The sequence below is a fragment of the Dermochelys coriacea genome, chromosome 26, assembly GCF_009764565.3.
Source record: "Dermochelys coriacea isolate rDerCor1 chromosome 26, rDerCor1.pri.v4, whole genome shotgun sequence".
NCBI classification, from domain to species: Eukaryota; Metazoa; Chordata; order Testudines; family Dermochelyidae; genus Dermochelys; species Dermochelys coriacea.
Window position 1 is genome coordinate 4,423,767 of NC_050093.1, and position 19,426 is coordinate 4,443,192.

Consider the following 19,426-nt stretch of genomic DNA (forward strand, 5'->3'; position numbering starts at 1 on the left):
ATAGTAATACAAATAATAATAAGGATTCTACATGTGGGTTCCACCCCATTTCCACCTGAATTTCTTTATCAATTCACAAAGGAAATGAACGAATAGGTAGTAGAAGAGGCACCTAGAGGAGTCAACACTGACCTCAGAAACAGCATGCATGACACAGAAGCTGAGACAGTGGTAGGTAGGATTTGTTGTTTGTTTTGCCACCTTGATACAAGCTGGGAGCACGTTAATGTTGTGGTATCTTTATTGGCAGAGGTACAGAGTGATGGTTCCACAATGTTACAGAGAAAATCCATGCTGGGGGTTAAAATAGGATTCCCAGAGATGAAAATCCCCTGGAGATAATATTTTACCCTTTAGTGCTTTTCATCCAAGGAGCATAAGCACTTTACAGACATTAATTAACACAGCCTCACAACACCCCTGTGAGGTAGGTTGGTACTATCCGCATATCACAGATGGGTGGATTGCACCACACGACTGCTTTTCTGTAGGACAATATGGACTGACTCCACCTGATTATAATCCCCTATCATAGATGAGACTTAATGAGGTTAAGTGAGTTGTGCAAGTTCACACAGTAGGTGAGAATAGCCTGGGATAGAACCCAGGAGCCCCGGCTCTCAATGGCTTCCTGTCGACTGCCTGACCACCCAGTGCCATGAGAATGGCAGATTAATGAAGCCAGGATTCCTGGATCTTGTTGGCTGTCAGGAGGGAGGTCTCTGGGTTAGCCTTGTTTGATAAGACGTCTGGGGTTTTGGAAACTTGACACAGCTTCAGAGCAGGAGCTGCATCTTTGCTCCTGCTATTCCTTACTCTCTTCTTCCTCATCACTACCATCTGTCAGGGGGAATTCCCGCAGAGGTTTCTGGGTGGCGTAGCATTTGGTTCGCATGGGGCATTCCTGGTTTAAAATTGCCTGGGAATTGGGGGAAAAATAATATAATATTTAAAAATAATTACTAATAAATTAATTAATACAAATATCTATCACATCTATTAATTAATACAAATAGCTACCCTATCTACAAATATCTACCATAACCCAAAGCGCTACACAGACTTTGCACAATGATGACAAACTGTGGGCCATGGGAAATTTTAGGCGTTTTTTTGGTTTGTTTGTTTTTTAACCATATAAATTGTTTGCCCTCCAGTGGATTCTGGCTTCTTATCCAAAACATAAGAGAAGGGTTTGTTTTGTTGAGTGGATAGAAGTGGCACAGGTTGTAATTCACTGTTGTGAGCAAATGGGTGAATATTTTGCTAGTTGAGCATGGCAGGGTTAGAACTGCTGAAATATATATTACTATTACAGTAGCAGTTGAAGGGCCCAACCAAAATTAGGGCCTCGCTGTGCTAAGAACACAATGCAAGACATACACAAAATATACAGTGCAAGACACTCCCTGCCTCAGAGTTGCTTACAATCAAGCTAGACACAAGGTAGAAAAAGAAACAGGAGCAGAAAAAGAAGTAACTTGCCCAAGGTCACACAACAAGCCATTGGCAGAGCCAGGGCTAACACCCAGGTATCCCAAATCCTAGGCCACCTCCCTGTCTACAAGATCACTGTATCACAGATTTAACTCTTAGTCTGGCTTCAGTATGTCAGTCCCTCCAGCATCCAGCCAATTTGTTAATATCTTTCTAGTACTGCGGTGCCCAGACCTGCATACAATATTCTACACACATTTGCACCCGTCACATGCAAGTCTCCTGGATTATCAAGACCACATGCTGTAGAATTCAACTCACAATCTTCTCCTCTTTAGCCGGAGGGCTCCGCAGGTACCAGCAGAGAGGGGCGTAAGCAATGTTGGTCACTCCAATGATGACCATCAGCCAGGGAAATCCAATAGCCCGTACAATCACACCCCCAGTAGATGGACCTGGATGTGAGGAAGGGTTAAACAAAGAGCAAGATTACAAAAACCTCCTTTGCCAAGGAGAGGTCAGTGCAGATGGACTGTAAAATTACTGTATTATAGCTGATTTCTATGCCCACTACCAATTGCTTCCAGCCAACACTGAGGTGGGGGTGCTATGGATTAATGCTATGAAGCCATATACTGGGAAATCATCATATATGCTGCCCTTTCAGGCAAATGTTAATCCGTACCGATAGCAAAGCCCATGCAGAAGGCAACATCAGCAATGGCATAGACGCTGCCATAGACAGAGGTGTGGCGAAGGTCCACCAGGTATCCCATAATAGGCATCATCGAGGAATCCACCATGCCTGCCCCCAAAGCAAAAATAATGTGGTCAGCCATTGCCCTCTCCAAGTGAATCTCTTCAATGGCAGACAGAAGGACATGCAACACTTCTCCCACACTTTTCAGTAAAGGGCACTACGCTTCATTAGTCCTCACAACCTCCCTTTGCGAGACGGATAAATATTGTTATCCCCGTTTTACAGAATGCGGCAACAAGGCCAAGAAAAGCAATTTGCCCTAGGCCACAGAGCATGTTAGCAGCAGAGCCACGACTGGGACCTGGATGTCCTGACCATGCTCTTTCCAGGATCTAGGGCTTTCAGTGTCTCTCCTGAGTGCAACACACATGATTCTAATCAAAGCAGCACTTGAGGGGGAGACAAGCTACTGAGCTCCATCCAATGGCCTCTGAAAGACCTAGTCCACCATCACTGTCCCTGTGTTAATGACTCTGCAGTCACTTAACAGTACAAAGTTGTTTCTTGGCCAGACTCATTCCCACCAAGCATGGGAGGGGATGAGTGATACAGGGAAGTATTTGAGAGCAGGTTATAGGGCATTTTACAGGTTATAAGGGTTCCTGGGAGTTCATGCATGGACTAGAGGCTCTTTGGGCTATGTTGTAGAGACATCTGCCTTCCAAAGGGATAGAGTTCGGATTGTGGTATATGGGACTGCCTTGGATAAAACGATTAGTCGCCTTGGCATCTTACCTATGGCAAAGCCAAGCCCACCGTTTGGGCCGATCAGTCCATAAATATTTTGCGCAAGAGGCACCTTGGAGGGGAAAGAAAGAAGATATGAGGGAGGCCAGAGGGGCTTTGGCCAGAGGCCTTTCTTTGTGGGGCACATGACCAGTGGAATAGACGCACTAATGCAGCCACTGGGTTCCCGCTAACTGCCAGGCATGTGAGCACACTTCTCACACCTCCACCACCCAGTGGGACCTGCAGGAAGATGAGACATTAGAAAAGCTACTAAAAGCCAGAATGTCAAAGGTTTTAAGGTACCTATTTCCCATTGAAATAAATGGTCTTATTCACCTAGCACACTTGGGCACTTTGCGAAATACCACTAGATGCCTATCTGCAACATTCGATGCCCAAATACCTTTACACATCTGGCCCTAAGATATTGCAGACCACCAGAACACATTCAGTGCTTCATGCCCCAGAAGAGTCCTGTTGGCTTTGAAGAAAAGGACAGTTCCCCATTTACAGATTCCACAGAGGGAGAGATGGAGCACCAGTGTTACTTCACACAGCTTTGCCAGGGCACCTTAATCCTGAGCTGAGGCACTCTTCCATTCCAGTCTTGGATCCTCATAAAGCACTGCCAATGACTAACAGCATTGTGACTAACAGCAACCCTGTTGTTCACCCACAGTTCTGCCAACACAGTATCCTCTGCTAACCCTGTGCTGGGTATCCCTTGAGCAGGGACAATTTATCTTGGCTTCATGATATGGAAAACACTCCACTAAGAGATGGGCTGATATGCCCAACGTCAGCTCATGCATGATGCGGGCCCCAACCTAACCCAGTTTTGCATAGGTGAAAGGCTGGGGCAGTGAAGTTCTTGGTTTCCCTGCCTAAAGCTCTGATGATTCTTCTGCAGAGAGGTCTCAGAATATCTCGCAATACTTACACAAAGGAGACTAATCCCCACTACAACCATTCCAATCAGGGAGCACAGCCACCTGCAGTGAGGAAGAAGATAGGAAAGAATAACACACTGTAAGCCCCAAGGGCACGTGAACTGTCATACCGGATCGGATCATTGGGCCTTCCAATCTAATATAGCACCAACTATGCAGTGCTACTCACGGAGGGGAAAAGTTTACTTTCTGACCTAGGAAATTTACACCCTGAAGCATGAGATTTCATCACCTTATCTTATCCTACATAGCCATAAATATTATTATAGGTCATAAAATTATTCAACCCTCTGAGAAATCTAGACAGTATTTGGCCTAATATCCTCCTGCAGCAGTGAGTCCCATAGGTCAGTTTCACTCTGCATGAAATAGTGAGTCTTTGCATTGCTTCTAAATTTGCTGCCCTTTAATTTCATTGAGCTACCTTTCCTCCCCACCACACTGTAGTGTGAGACAGGTATTCCCCTGAGTAGCATCACCACCTCATTACAAATAAGCAGCTGGGTGGTCTGAAGACAGCTGGGAAGAACACCAAGGTTTGAAAGCCATTGAGTTCCACTTACCGCCCCATTTTGTGGGCCAACACCCCAAAGAGGTTGGTGCCAATGAGGTAAGATATGCTGGCAGGCAGGAACGCCATCCCTGCAAAAGAAGAGCCCCAGCCTCAAATACATAACACATGATCATCAGAGATTTGCCTAAAGACTTCAGAGTTTCCTCCCACCTCCCAAAGAAGTTCAGAGCTCAAGCTCTTTAGGTGCTAGAAGGCTCATAGTCAGATGCTTATAGTAACAACCACTTTGTAAATGCACGGAAGATCTCAAGGTCCAATTTGATCCGGCCTCCATAGAGTCTGAATCTGCTCCAGTGATAAATCATGAACAGTCTTTCCATCAGTCAAATAACATATGCTATTGGCCATGTGAGCCAGGGGAGATTAGACAGGGCAAATGAATATCCAATGCAGAGTCCCCAGGTATAATGTATATTAGCCCTTGCAAGGCAATGGCTTCTTTTTTCTTCTCTGTTATTATTATTCTATATCTGTATTACAGCAGTGCTTACAAATCCCAGACAAAATCAGGGCCGCATTGTGCATATAGTGAGAGACAATCCGTACCCCAAAGAGCTTGCAGTCTAAATAGCCAAGACACACACAGGATGGTCGAAGAGAAAGATTTTTATCCCCTTTTTATAGATGAGAAGCTGAGCCATGAAGTGGTTTGCCCAAGGTAACACAAGGCATCTATGACAAAACCAGGAATGAACCTAGATTGCGTGACTGTTGTTTTAACCATAAAGCCATCCTGCTACTCTGTATTGCTTTCTCTCTTTCTCTTCCTCCCCGTTCCATCTCACAGCATAGAAAAACTGCCTACTGAAAAACCCCAGGGATTATAATTAAGTTAAAATCAAATATTGACCATCCTGCTGGTTTACCAGTTGTTTATTTTTAATATACTCTCCTGTACAGACTATAACTAAATCATGATTGCCTCTATTTGCCTGTATATTAAGGCAACTTCCTTATTAAAGCACACTTGATTTGTTCTTAATTTCCTTTCCTCTTTTTTAAAGGTTATACAGCATTGTTAATCCTGCAGGTTTGCTGGGGAAGTCTGAGCTTTTCCCGTTTCTCCAGGAACACAAGGGTAGGCAAATTGAAACAAACAAAGAATAACACTTGGGTTTCTAGGTTTATAGTTATAGTTCTATGATTCTATAGTTGCTTTTAAGATGGATGCTGTTCAGCAGCCCTGGGACCTATTCTCCTACTTCTGGATGCCAGCTGTTCCCTTTGAAATCAATAGAAGTTACTGGTACCCTTTGCAGAGTGGAGAATCAGGCTTCCTTTGTCTAGTGCTCAGCACTGGTACCTCAGAGACCTGGCCCTGGTGGCTTTCTTTCCAGGCTTTAGGCCTCTGCAGCAAACTCAGCCCTGGGTGATGAGGGGAGAGAGATTGTGCTGTTTCTGCAGTTTCCACATGGGAGTGACATGTCATGGCATGGATAGGAGCCACATGGCTGCAGATCTATGTGTGCAGCGCCTAGCAAAATGGGGTCCTGGTCCATGACTATAGCTCCTGGGCACTAAGTAATACAATAATTAATAATGACAAGTCACAGAATCTGGAGGGAGGGGTTGCAAAATTGGAAGCTGGGGGGGGGATCCTTCCCAAATAATGCATGTTATTTATTAATCCAGTGTAGAGGGATAGCACAGCTGGGACACGGCTTTGCCATGTGCTTTATAAATGTGAAGATGTGCCCTGGCTGCAAAGTTGGGACCCCAGATTCAAAGTTCCCTAGGGGTGTTTGTTACTGAGAGTTTGGCTCAGTCCAAGGAGTTTCTGCTTGGATCCCAAACTTTTCTGGGGGATGGTTACAGCTGAGGTTTTGTTTTGGGCTCTTCTCTTACGTTCCCAGGTTAGTATCCCTCTGGGCTCCATTTCCACCATTCTCTGCAAGGGCCCTGATCAGATGTCCACTGATGTCAGTGGAAAGATTCCACTCATCTTCAGTGGGCACTGGATAATTCCCCAGTGAATTGCTCAGTGACTTCCATTCCCAACACCAAGCACTATCCCTTCCCCCCCACTACCCACAGCCCCTGAGAGATAAGTCTCCTAACCGCATCCATTCCTGCTCAGTCATGCAGGCCAGCCAACGCATCATGGCCCCTTATCTGGATGAAGGCTCCTGCCTGATCAGTTAGTAACTTAATTAGCAGCTCTCATTAGCTCTGCTGCTGCCAGGTTGCAATTCAATTTGGGTTGTAAGTGTAGCTTGGAGCGTCCCAAAGGTCATTCCACTGCCAGTTGGATTTTATAATTTTTTTGTACCAAAGGTAGGCAATGTTACCTTCTTATCACATTCCTAGACAGTGAGTAATTAGTATGTACCATGCGTCCCCCTACCCCCCACCCCGTGGCTTTGCAGATAGCCTTATTTCACCTGTAGCTTAAAATTGTGTGTTGAGATTGTGGCATTGGCAGAGGCTTGGGCTAGCCCCCTGAGCTTGGACCCATCCAACCCCGGCGTCTGAGCTCAGGTGGCTATCCTGAGCCTCCACCGGTGCTATAACACCCATGCTATTATTTTTAACACACTAGCATGAGCCTCACTAGCCCAAGTCTATGTACCTGGGCCAGGAAGCTTGCCCCCAGCTGCCCGTGTAGAGTGACCCGGGGTGCCAATTAATTCTGCAATGAAGACGTATCCAGAGAGAACCTGGGCTCTGGTTCAGGTCTCAACAGCACTAGCATGCTGAGCACCACAGACCACATATTGAGCAGGGGAACATGCTAATTGGCTAAGTCCTGTTCTAATGCCTGGCCATGAAAAGGGCAAAATTCAGCAGTGAGGTTAGCAGGCACATCTCCACTGATTTCAATGGAGTGGCACCCCTTATGCTAATGATAGATTTGGTCCTAAGACACCGAGCTTCTACCTCACAGGATGATATTGCTCAGTGTACCTGAGCTGTCAGGCTCAGAGACTATGCCAGGCCTGACTCTGAGATCGTGCCCAGAGGCCCCTTTCCTGCGTGGGAGTTGCATTATTATGAGCCCATCTGCACAGCACTTTCTTTGATCCTTTCTCTCTTATCTGCATCCTGAGTCCTGATTTTCCTCTCACCCCGGTGTCACCCCACTGACTTCAGGGCAGTTATTGCTGATTTACAGCAGTGTATGTGTGGGGGAAATCAGGCCTTTGGTGTTTCTCCCGCTTCAGTCAGGAATCTCCTTTAACTTTTATTTATAGATAGCAGGGTGACCCCCATCCAGAGACCCTGAGTGTCCCTCCGACCACACTAAATTGCAATAGTCTGGGACCACTCATCCTTTGCAGGTGGAGGCATACATTTCATGTCATGCAACAGGCAGCATCAGAAACCAGCATCTTCACCACCCTCTACAGGCGCCTCCTCTGAGCTGATGTGGTTTAAACACATGAGGGCTATTATTGTTGTTCAGTAATAAGAAGGCTGAGAAATGAGGCACCTACCCAGCTGCCACTTTGGGGAGCACATGGTTTGCATCATCAGATGGGTAACGTGGGCTCCAGCATTGCCACCCCCATGTTTAGCAAAGCACAGGGCACTGGGAGAGAGAAACAACAGGAAACACTCCATTTTAACTGCCCACATTTCGATCCTGCCTAACGGATTACGAATACGACTCCATCACAAGCCCCCCGGGAATATTCTCAAGAACAAGGTAAAGATGCACTGTGGGGCAGTGAGGGATGCAGCCATCCCACCTTACCTGCAGCAACCAGGATGTAGGGATCTTGCAGCAATGCAATACGGGGGTGCTTTTGGTGCTCTGCATAATACAGAAAGGAAGCGGGGGGTTACAAGTAGTGCTCTAGGGGAAGCATGTAAACCAAACCAGATGTTATAAGAAGTGCATGGTCCAGGCCGTGAGCCAGCCTGTATGTGTACAGGTGCATGGCCCATGTGGCCAGCCAGTCCTCTGTGTAAAGGCACATTGGCATTGTCCTGTGAGAGCCAAGATGGGGGAAGTCGTAAGAGAGCTGGTTCCACCAGGGGATTGTTTCTAAGATTCCCTTTCCAGGTCAGTGCCCAGTGTTCTGTGTACGTCTCCTCTCAGCATTTTCAACCTAGCCTTGGTTCAAAGAGCCAGCATGTCAGCTTGTTATACCTGACCCCAGATCTGCCAACCTGGCATCTCCCTGTCATGGTGGAAATCAGCACTGAGCAAATCCTAGCAGGGTTGAGCTCAGAACAGTCCCCCAGCTCTCCAGATGGCTGCTAGGGAGCACAATGCGCTGGTCAAACTGCAGCTGCCGCAGGGAGTCCTGCTGCTGTGGATGGGTTAAATCCACATGAGCGTCTGGCCAGCAGCAGGAAGCTCAGCAGTTGTTTCTCACAGGACACCCTATGGATGTCCAGAAGAACTGAGCACCTATCACATGGAAGGCTGAATTTCTGGCTGTTTCAAAGGCAGATAATAGGGCCAAACTGTGCTCTCAGTGATACTGAGAGTAACAGCTCTACTGAAGCAAATGGAGTTATTCCAGAGTACACTAACATCACTGAGATCCGAATATAGCCCCGGAATCTATTAAATACACATTACGATGCGCTAACCACTCATCTAGGTAACCATTCCTAGCTGCCATCTCTGACCTTTCCACATGCATTCATTTCCCAGTGCCGCCATGCTCTATGGCTGGCAGCTTTCACCACAGTCTTCCCCTACAGGGAATCCATGCCCCACATGTTCACACTGTCTAGCACAAGGTCACACACTCCATATCTTGTACTTACTTCGGGGGAAATTTTAGAGGGCTGCAGTATGCACAGCTGTAAAGCTAAGAGAAAAATACCATTATTTGCTTATTCCTTGACATGGCACTCCAGCCACTATTACCTCTTGTCTCATATTGACTGTAGACCCCCCTTCAGTATCTCAAAACCCAGTGATCCCAGAAATGGGCCAGTGTCCCAATTCTAATGCATTCAGGGGGCATCTGCTGAGATGGGAGAAATTTTAGGCCCTAATTCTTGTTCTGACAAAACTTCCAAAGACGTCAGTGATGAAGCAGGATCGGGCCCATTATAGTGTGAGTGTGTTATTCAGATACGAAGCAGAAAAACATGCAAACAACCTACATTAAGGTGAGAGCCATTTGTTAGGTAGCCACAATTAGACCACAGCAGAAATTACAGATGGAAAGACCTAGGGTAAGATTTCAAAGGGACCAAAGGCCAGCTTTGTAAAGGTATTTAGGAACTTAATTTTGCATTGAAATCAATGGTAGTTGTTAAGGCCAGATTAGGCCCTTGGCGCTTTAGCAGCCTAAATCCCATTTCAAAAGTTTCCCATGAGCCTAGGGGCTCGTCTCATCTCTACAGCGAGTGCAGCAAACCAGGGTGTGACTCTGCAGTGCACCAGCTTGCCACAAAGTCATATCCCATGTGGGCACTGCTACAACACAATGAAATTCCTAGAAATGGTTGGCTCCAGGATTTTCCCTGCCACTGTAGCTGTGTCACACAGGACATCACTGCATGGCAAGTGATGTGCTGGAGATTCACAGCCTGTCTCGCTGGGTAGTATATTTGCTGTTTAGACGTGCCCTTAATCTCTTTTGAAAATGGGATGTAGGCTTCTCAATGATACAGGTGCTTTTGAAAATGTTACCCCTATTACTTGGATTGTAAGTTCTTTGGGGGCAGGGACCATGTCTTCATTGTATGAGAGTAAAGTAATGGGGCCTGGGGCCTCTACAACTACAATACAAATACAAATAATAAATTATAACAACAAAATTAGGTCATCATGTCTGTTCCACCATGCTACTGATTTGTCTCAGCACGAAGTGACAGAGCATTACAAGCAGACCAGTATTGATAGCTATACTTAATGATGCTGATCACTTACTATAGGTAGAGTTGGTAGCAATGCCTCTAGTTTAAGGTTGCCTAGCACTTCCTACAATAAGACCCTGTTTTCAGTTGTTTTCTGCTTAACCAGGAGTGTCTGTTAAGCAGGTAGCCACTGTAGCCAGCGCATCGGAGTTTCTTAACACACATTTCCCTGAATCTGTTACTCACTCCAGTGAAGCAATCAAGTGGTTTATATGGGGAATGAGAGGCTGGGTCTGACAGTATCTGTAAGTCATACGTCAGGCAGTGAGCACAGAGCCAGTGTATGAATGTGTACAGTGCTGAGTGCACAACAAAAAACAGCGATAGTAACTGCTGCTGATAATAGCACCTGTAGAGCCTGTCTATTCCTCCATACAAACCCTGTGATGTTTCCTTTCAGATACCCATCCTTGAATGTTTTAGTTTGGAGGGTGGTAGTGGATATTCGGAGTTGTGAAGCCAAAACTGGCCTGCACCATTTGGTGACTCACCTCCGTCCAAAAGGGCTAAGAGTGCCAGGATCAGAAAGGGGGCTGATTTTCCAACAAACTCATACATCACACTTCCGAAGGGAGCCCCAACTGCAAGGGAAAGGGCTGGGTCAGTCCAGTGGGTGCGAAGTGTACATGGTGTGCTGGAGTTACGGCAGTAGCAAAGCCACAGTCAATTGTTCTTGATGCGACCCCAGACCCAATGGAAACACTCCTGTTGACTCCCGTGGGGAGAGCCGGCATTAGAACCATGGCATTATGTCAGTACTTGGCCCACCTCTCATTATGTCTGAACTGAAGAGGTGGGGAGAAAGAGGAGGGAGCATTTTATATTCAGTAGCAATTTTCATAGGATCAGGTATCTGCTGAGAAAAATTTCCAGCATGAGCAAAAACGGTGCCAGAGAATGAGCACAGGAGAAAAAATGGGGCTAAATGATGGGAATGGCAGGAGGAAAGACCAGCCAGGTCTTTTGGAATGAGCCAGCATGGCATGTTAGGGGACAGGTGCGACAGTGGTGCAGAGCAAGGACTTGGGGGAAACCGCTCTCTACTGGCTGAAGAAGCATCAGATTTCTCACTAATCTAAATTTTTGGGGAACAAAGTTTACGCACCAAGCACCCCCCAATGCCAGACCTCCTAATGCTATCCCCATAGCGTTTCCTCTCTCGTAGTCATCTGTGTACACACTTGCAGCTATTCCCAGGCCTGGAAATAGAAAGAAGCAGAGGGAAGTTGAATTAGGCTTCTCGCATCTCATCAGGACCCATGTCTGAATCACACCTGGATACTTCGGTCTCCAGCCTACCTGAGCTCAGTTGCGTGTGTCACACCTGGGCCCCTAATTTCATCCTGTTTGTAGTCAGTGTTATGTATTACCACATACCTCTGTATTGGGGTATGTCTACACTCCAAGCACTTCAGTGCACACCTGCAGTACTGCAGCTACATCTCTGGAGCGTAGAACACTTGCTACAGCGATGGAAGGGTTTTTTTTCCATCCAGTGTAGTAACTCCATCCCCTCGAGAGATGGTAGCTAGGTCAATGGAAAGGAATTCTGCTTTCGACCTAGCTTCACCTACATGGAGGGATAGATTGATCCAGCTACATCGCACAGGCATGACATTTTTCATAGCCCTCGAGCAATGTTGCTAGGTCGATCTAATTTTTTAGGAGTAGCCCATGCCTTAGTGTCTGCACGAGCAATGTGGCAAAGGGGAGGAGGAATTGGAAAAGGTTTCAGAGAAGGGCCACGAGGATGATAAAAGATTAGAAAACATGCCTTATAATGTAGACTCAAGGCGCTCAATCTATTTAACAAGAGAAGGTTAAGGGTGATTTGACTACAATCTATATGTACCCACATGGAGAACAATATTTCATAGTGGGCCCTTCAATGTGGCAGAGAAAGATACAACGTGAATCCAATGGCTGGAAGTTGAAGCTAGAAAATTCAGACTGGAAATAGGGAGCAAATTTTTCCTGGTGAGAATAATTAACCATTTGGAACAATTTACCGAGGTTTGCGGTAGAGGTAGCGCTCCATCACTGACCATTTTTTTAAATCAAGATGGAATGGTTTTTTCGTGAAAGCTCTGCTCTAGGAATTATTTTGGGGAAGTTAGGCAAGAGGTCAGACTAGATGATAGCAATGGTTCCTTCAGGCCATGAATCTATGAATTCTAAGCCTACAGAGTTTAACCTCACCCCCTGAACAGTCTGAAATCTGATTCCTGGTCTGTGCACTGTAGCACCTGGGGCCTTTCTTGAGTAATCTTCCTTCTATCAGTGATGCTTGGGCATAGCTAGTGAGAGCTTCCTAGGCTGGAGGAAGGATCTTTGTGATTCTCTGCTCTGCAAACTGAACCATCACATTTCACACTCTGTGAATTTCACTCTCTATGGCCCAGGGTGCTTGAGAGGCACCATTTAAGCTCAGCCCAAAGCAGCCAAAGTCCAGAAGCTGCTTGTGGGACATCAGTCCTCTTAGCTGGCCTAAGATCTGCCTTGCTACCAGCTACTCCCATAAGCCAGTACATTTACCTGCAACAGATGACAAAGGATGAGCCAATGCCCTGGATGCGCTCGAGCCACAAGCAGCAGGTGTAGGTACCTGAGAAAGCAACACATGGGGGGAAAAGTAGACTGAAGAGTCAGCATTTGGGGATATTCTTCAAGTCCATCTCTAATTAAAACCCACTTGCACAAATCTTCTTAGCTATGCTCTCACAGGCCTCCAGTCTCTGAAGGCCACTTCAGGTCTTTATTATCCTCTGGTCCAGAGGAAGGGGAGATTCACCACATACCTTCTTCAAAGACTCATTTTTGGCGACTTTAAATGGTAACCATGCTGATGGGGCCACCCAGATGTGTTCCAAGAAGAGCTGAATGCTGCTACAAAAACACCAACTCAAATGCTGTCAAGCACTGGAAACCACCTGCTGAATTTACTCTCTGTTTCTAGAATGGAGAGTCGGCCGTTTCTGCTGTCCTCCCATACCCTCAGACCTTGGGACAGTCACTGGACAAAGGATCCCAAGGCTCCATGGTGGCTCATTGCAGATTAGTACTTGCTTCACTGGAACAGACATGGCGTACCCGGTGAACGGCAGAGAAAGAAAATACTCACTGACTGTAGGAGAAACATGATGATGAATCCAGCGAACATGGGAATGTGGTATCCTATCCCTAAAAAGGGAGGAGACAATCAAGAACTCAAGGAGAATTTCTCATTCAAAGCTAAGACTTTATCTTAGCACCAATGCATTATTACATGTATGCCGAAATGAGTACTATGTCTGTGTACATGTATGAGTAAATACTGTATGTGTGTATGAGACTGCAGGAGAATGGCGGACTATGGGTGTGTTCAATATCTGTATGTGTAGGTGTATACCATGTGTGAATATGTATTCAAGGCTGTGTGTCTATGGCTGTGTAGATGGTGTTCTAAGGATGTGGTGAGTGTGCATCAGTGCACATATGTGTGTGAGCGTCTATATAGGGAAGTGTGAATGTGAGCACCATTGAACATATCAGTATACATATCTGTGTGTATCACTGAATGTTTTTCTATGGAAGGAGTGAGGCTCTATATCAAGGTATATGGGTGCAACTAGCTCTCCTGCATTATTATTGTATTAGTCTCTGCATACGTTCACAATGCGTGTGTATAAGTGTGTGAAATTATGTAACCAGCTTCTAGGCCCCTGCACAGAGATGCAGATCTATTTTGCTGACACATCCTAGCCAGAAGATTGGGGGGTCCTATTAGCTCTAATTCAGGAGCGCCTCTCTGAAGCAGAGGAAGGTGAAGTGCAGGGACAGAGAGGTCCTGCCAGAGAAAATACCTGGGAACATCAAGCTCAGGGGGGAATTTTAGGTTGAGGATTATTCTGATGATGTTGTGTGTTGAAGTTAAAAATAAAAGGAAAAGACAAATTTAAGGGGAGTGGGAGTGGGGAGAGAGTAAATTTGAACCAAAATGTTGTGATTCCTAGCTACTGACATAGAATGTGTGATGACAACATTTCAGTTCTTTCAGTCTCATTGGAGCATCGTGCAAGCTATTAATGCCTTTGGTTCAACTTGGTACACGGTTCCTAACTCACTCATGTACGTTGGGCTGAGCAGGGCCTGGGCCAAATGAGTTTTCGGCTTGGGAGCACCAATAATATTTCCTTAGGAACGCACATGTTCAAAGCAATTTGCTGGCTTTCTTTAAGATGTGGAATTCCTGGACGATTGGATGCTTATATTTCCACTGTGCTATTCTAGCTCACAAGGGGCTTTGGTGAGCTCCCATACTGTGTTATCATAATGGTCCCAACCGTGGATCACTGGCAAGGCTTAATTGCATGCCCGTCAGCACTGCAACACAGGCCTCTACTATTGAAGAAGGAGTAACTTTATTTGCTAGCAGCAGCAATAGGCTGCTATCCTCGAATGGACTACCCACTAGAGGGGGAATGTGACCCAAATTTGTTCATTGCATTACATGCTCATAAACTCTTTTATAGCCTGGCTGACATACCTGTTAGTCAGGGGACCCACAAATGGATTGATTGTGAGCTGCATAAGAGCCTTGGAGGCAAACAGCAGTCCAACACGTACGTTCTCCTCCATGAGGAACTCCTCACCGTCTACACAGCTGTTTCTTGGTGGCAGGCTGGTCCCAGTGAGCTGAGGCAGGCTGCCGCTTTCTGTCCCATTCACCCCCACTGTGGTGTTGACAACCATGTAGTCTGAGACAGTCACTGTGGTGTTGTCAAAGTGAGAGAACATGGAGGAGAAGGGAGGAGCTGCAAAGGCCGTGGGGGCTGCCATGATCCAGTTCTGCAAAGCAGAGCTGTTAGCACCTTTATATTCTGTTGCATAGAGGAAGGTGGGGACGATTGGCACTGGAAAAAAATTAAAGGAGGAGATTAGTTAGGATTTTATTCAGCACTTCTGGTGTGTGTGTGGGATATTAATGAAAGGTTAATAGTTTGAGCTAGAGACAGGTATCAGGTAAACTGCATACACCCAACTCTCCCAGTGCACCTTGCTCCACACCTGCAGCACTGCCTGGGATGGAGACCAGTCAAACTCATTTCTCTTGTTACTGGTTCTGCAGTTGCAACTGAGATTTACAGAGTCTTAATTCTTCAGCAAATCATTCGGGACACCTTGACATCTACACACGCGCTCATACCCCATACCGAACGTACCCACAACAGTGAGCAGCATATGTCCAGCAGCAGAGCGACAAACACGACCACCAGAACCAATTTCCGTGACTCCCTTCCCTCCTTCATCCATCTCCAGGGGGCACACTCCACCACTCGAGGCATTGTTGGAAACCCAGCAGGGCTGCTTCAGGCTTTTGACTCCTGTGTGCGCTCCAACTACTTCTCAGGGCAGAGGATGTCCTGTAATCTTTAAGAAAGACACTCTGCAAAATACTCAGGAAAATACACAGGGCTGATCCAAGGGCCAGAAGTCAGCAGGAATCTTTCCATTGACTTCAATGGGCTTTTGACCATACCCTAATTAGACTTGGAAAGATTAGATTTGTATCGGTAAATGTCATTAAACATCAGTTTCACCGTCCACACACGCAAACAAGCAAAGGAAAAAAATATTTCCATCAATAATAATCAAAATTTAGAGTTAGACAAAGTAAGAAAATGTTGCTTGAGAACTTATAGAATTTGATGCAAGGTTATTTATTTGTATATTTTGACATGTGATGTTGACAATTTGTGTGGTCAATGGTTTTATAAAGCTTTAACTTTTTGAATCTCAGGTCCTGTTATCAATAAATATTAATAGCTGACCTCTCCCCATAATTTCCTGCAACAGTTGAACATGTAAGTAGATAAAATTGAAAAAAAAAGGATTAGAAGATATTTTGTGCAATTTCGAAAAATTGAACTGATAAAAATCTTTTTAAAGGCTTAAAAACTAAACATTGATAGTATTTGTTGAAATTACAAAAAGTAACAATTGGATTCTGCAAAGCCTGCCGATAATGAATGAAGACGAGCGGGTGCCTCATGTCCATGGTTCTTTGCTCAGGAGTCAGGCCTGAAGTTCTCTGGTTTATACACACAGCAGGGCAAGCAACAGTGCAAATGTCCCCACATCCCTTTTCCACCCCTGCTCTTAAGGAATTCCTCTGATAGTGCCCTTGGCTTATCTGTGGAGATTGCCAGGAAGGGTCAGGCCGTGTCAACTGCTTTTTGAGAAGTGGGCACCACTCCTTAGGAGTAAAACTGGGACCATCTGCTCAGCTACCAAGTGACAGTAATTTTCCATCAGCTGTGGATCTGTGCTGCATTTGAAACTGTGCCTCTGCATGTGAAGTTCCCTATTACCCATTACCAGTCTCCTGAATCAGCCACTCTAACTTCAGGGCATCATTTAATTCTTCTTTTCTGTAAAGGCTTTAGAAGACTCTAAGCAAATATTGAGCTGATAGCTTATTTGTAGTGATCTCCACATCTTTCATTTCATGTTTGGTCCTTGGAGATTAAATTAAGTTTCTCAAGAGGGCTTTCATTTCCCTTACACCTCTTTTCATTTCACCTAATTGAAACATCACAGGCCAAACACAAGACTTAAAAACTGAACAAATACCATTAAGATCAGGGCTTTAAGACGCGTTTGAGAAAAGATGCTTGTTCCACCATGGTGAATATATTAATTACAAATTTGCAATTAATGTGCACTGAAGCAAACAAACAAAATCATTAATATACTAAATGGCTGATACGAAGAGCTATCACCTCATAGACTAGAGTGATAAGAAGAAAGGGTCTGGAGACTGGATCAGAAATCATGGTTCATCTCCTCCACCTGTTGATTTGTGAAATCATCGGACATGCCATCTACCCTTACACTTAAATCTTATGAGAACATTCTTTTTCTTTAACCTATTGCCTGAGTCCCACCATCAGTTGTTTGCACAGAACCTTGGGTTATTTCCTTTGGTTATTCCTCAAGGTAAATGAGAACAAGCCAACAAACGTAAAGTACGTAATCTAACAAATGCAAAGCAACAAATCTACATGAGAAAGAAAGAAAGAAAGAAAGAAAGAAATAGTTTAGGGACTCGAAAGGAAGGAAGAAAAAAGAATATAGAAAATGTAAAATAAACATAATTAAACTCAGCCTTTTAAATCTAGATCTTAAAATTTGCTCCCAGAACAACAGATGTGCAAATGTGTTGCACTGAGCAGAGAAGAAAGGACTCTTACCAGAGAACACATCTTGGTATCTGCGGCTGGCTGCTAGAAGTAGCGGTGGCAGCACTGTCGTCTGAAACTGCTGTTCCCAGTGAATGTATCCTTTTATCTGGAAAGGATATGTATGTCCCTCTTCCATGAAGATTTAATTGGAACCTCAAATAGGTTCCATTCAACCCTGCAGCTCCCTCTGCGTCAGAGGCAGGAAAGAAGGGCATGTGGGGGGGAGCGGAGAGAGGATGGAGAGATTATCTGCAGCAATGAAGCACCAGCACTCCACAGCTTTTCATCAATGCTTATCTTTCATCACACACCTTAACTGTTTTCTGGGCCTCAGCACAGTGCATGGAGGCTGTTCTGGGGCTTTACAGCTCTCCTCCTCCATGGTGTGAAAGGCACCTGTATGCCACAAATGGCCTTCTACACACTATGGGCTGTAATACTGATAATAACAACAATAAAATAATAATAAAATATTTGGAGGACTGTCTAGCTCAGGCAACGGGTCATGGGAAATGGACTTCTAGGTCACCAGCTCCGGTTATGGATTCCAGATACTGACGATCACTCACATCTGAGTATTGTTCCATGATCCTTGAATGAATTGAGTTTGAAGGTTTGTAGTCCAGTGTCCACATCAGAAAATTCCCACCTACACAAGTGCCAAGAATTAGTCGGTAGTTTCAGCAGATAGGCCAAGGAAAGAATGGGCCAGGGAAAGTAAACTCCACTCTGACCCTTATAGGTGGGACCCTTTAAGTTAGGAGTGATGCAAATTGGTGCAAGGACAGGATGTTCTGATGCAGCCTGCTTCGTATCTGTTCCGTGGGTACACAGAAGGTATTCAGCTCCACGGCTGTCAATCTGGTATCTTTCATAAGCCTTAAACTCACTTAAAATTAAATGTAAAAATAATAAAATCCTTCTGTTGTTTCTCCACAATTGTCCTGAGAACAAACTGGCCCCGCTGTGCCTCTGATCCTTCCAGGGATCCCAAATGCCTGCACAGGTGGACAGATTGCCCCTGCAGACTTGAGATGAACCTGCTGGGTTAAGAGCAGAGTCTGAGAAATTAATGATTATTTTCTGGGTTCCCAAATACCAACTACAGGGACAAACAAGACTTCCAGACAAATGAAATAGGTAACAAACTGCCAAGTTCAAAATCTCCAGTGCAGCTTCCACCAGGTTAAAATGGCAAAAACAAAACCTCCTGAACTCAGAGAAATCATTTGTACAGCCTGAAACGGGAGCTGTAGCTCTGGCTTTTGTCTCCTACTTCGTTGTTCAAATACTGAATCAAAGTTACAGTGCTCCTATGTATAAAGAAATAGATTTCACTGGAAAGGGCTCTGGTGGTGCAAGAATTTGAGGGTTAAACCTTATCCATCATTCTGAGACCAAAATGAAAAAAAGAGGGTGTGTGTGTGTGTGTGTGTGTGTGTGTGTGTGTGTGTGTGTGTGAAGCAGAAATTGAGGCACTATGTAGGGATTTGGGTCTGTGTGTATGTGTCTATATGGGAGCTTGTGCCAACATGTGGACTGAGTCTGTTTGTGTGTAGTTGCTACGTCATTGTGTATGTAGTGAGCCCTGTGTCAGTGTATGGGAGGGCAGCTGCATCAGTGCACATGTGGAGAGCTGCGTCACTGTGTGTACCTGCGTATGGGGTTGCATCAATGTGTTGTGTCGGGGAGGAGGCTATTCCAACATGTGGGAGAGAGGTCTGCATCAAGGCATAGATGCAGGGGGCAGCATCTATGTAGGTGTGTGAAGGGAGCAGAGTACATGTGTTTATATGGGGGAATTGCACTAGCTTATGGGCTACAAATGGAGGAGGGGGAAAGTTTAAGTTAAATCCTTGCTGCAAGCAGAAAGTAAAGAAGTGGCAATGCTCCTTCTCTCCTGGGATGGATTGCAAGGGGCTCCCTC

The 19,426-nt window shown here is 45.3% G+C and overlaps 1 protein-coding gene across 1 annotated transcript; it reads right to left on the reverse strand.

Annotated features, from left to right (window-relative positions):
* Nucleotides 1-223: 223 nt before the first annotated feature.
* Nucleotides 224-18,034, reverse strand: SLC18A1 (solute carrier family 18 member A1). Its single transcript, XM_043502911.1, is given in 19 exon segments — nucleotides 224-919; nucleotides 1,759-1,892; nucleotides 2,123-2,242; nucleotides 2,933-2,996; nucleotides 3,867-3,918; nucleotides 4,440-4,518; nucleotides 7,885-7,923; nucleotides 7,926-7,979; nucleotides 8,145-8,183; nucleotides 8,186-8,204; nucleotides 9,173-9,216; nucleotides 10,768-10,872; nucleotides 11,389-11,475; nucleotides 12,812-12,881; nucleotides 13,398-13,455; nucleotides 14,802-15,168; nucleotides 15,478-15,498; nucleotides 15,501-15,685; nucleotides 17,509-18,034. Coding segments are annotated over 18 exon segments (1,566 nt in total). The 5' UTR covers nucleotides 15,601-15,685; nucleotides 17,509-18,034; the 3' UTR covers nucleotides 224-805.
* Between the last annotated feature and the right edge of the window lie 1,392 nt (nucleotides 18,035-19,426).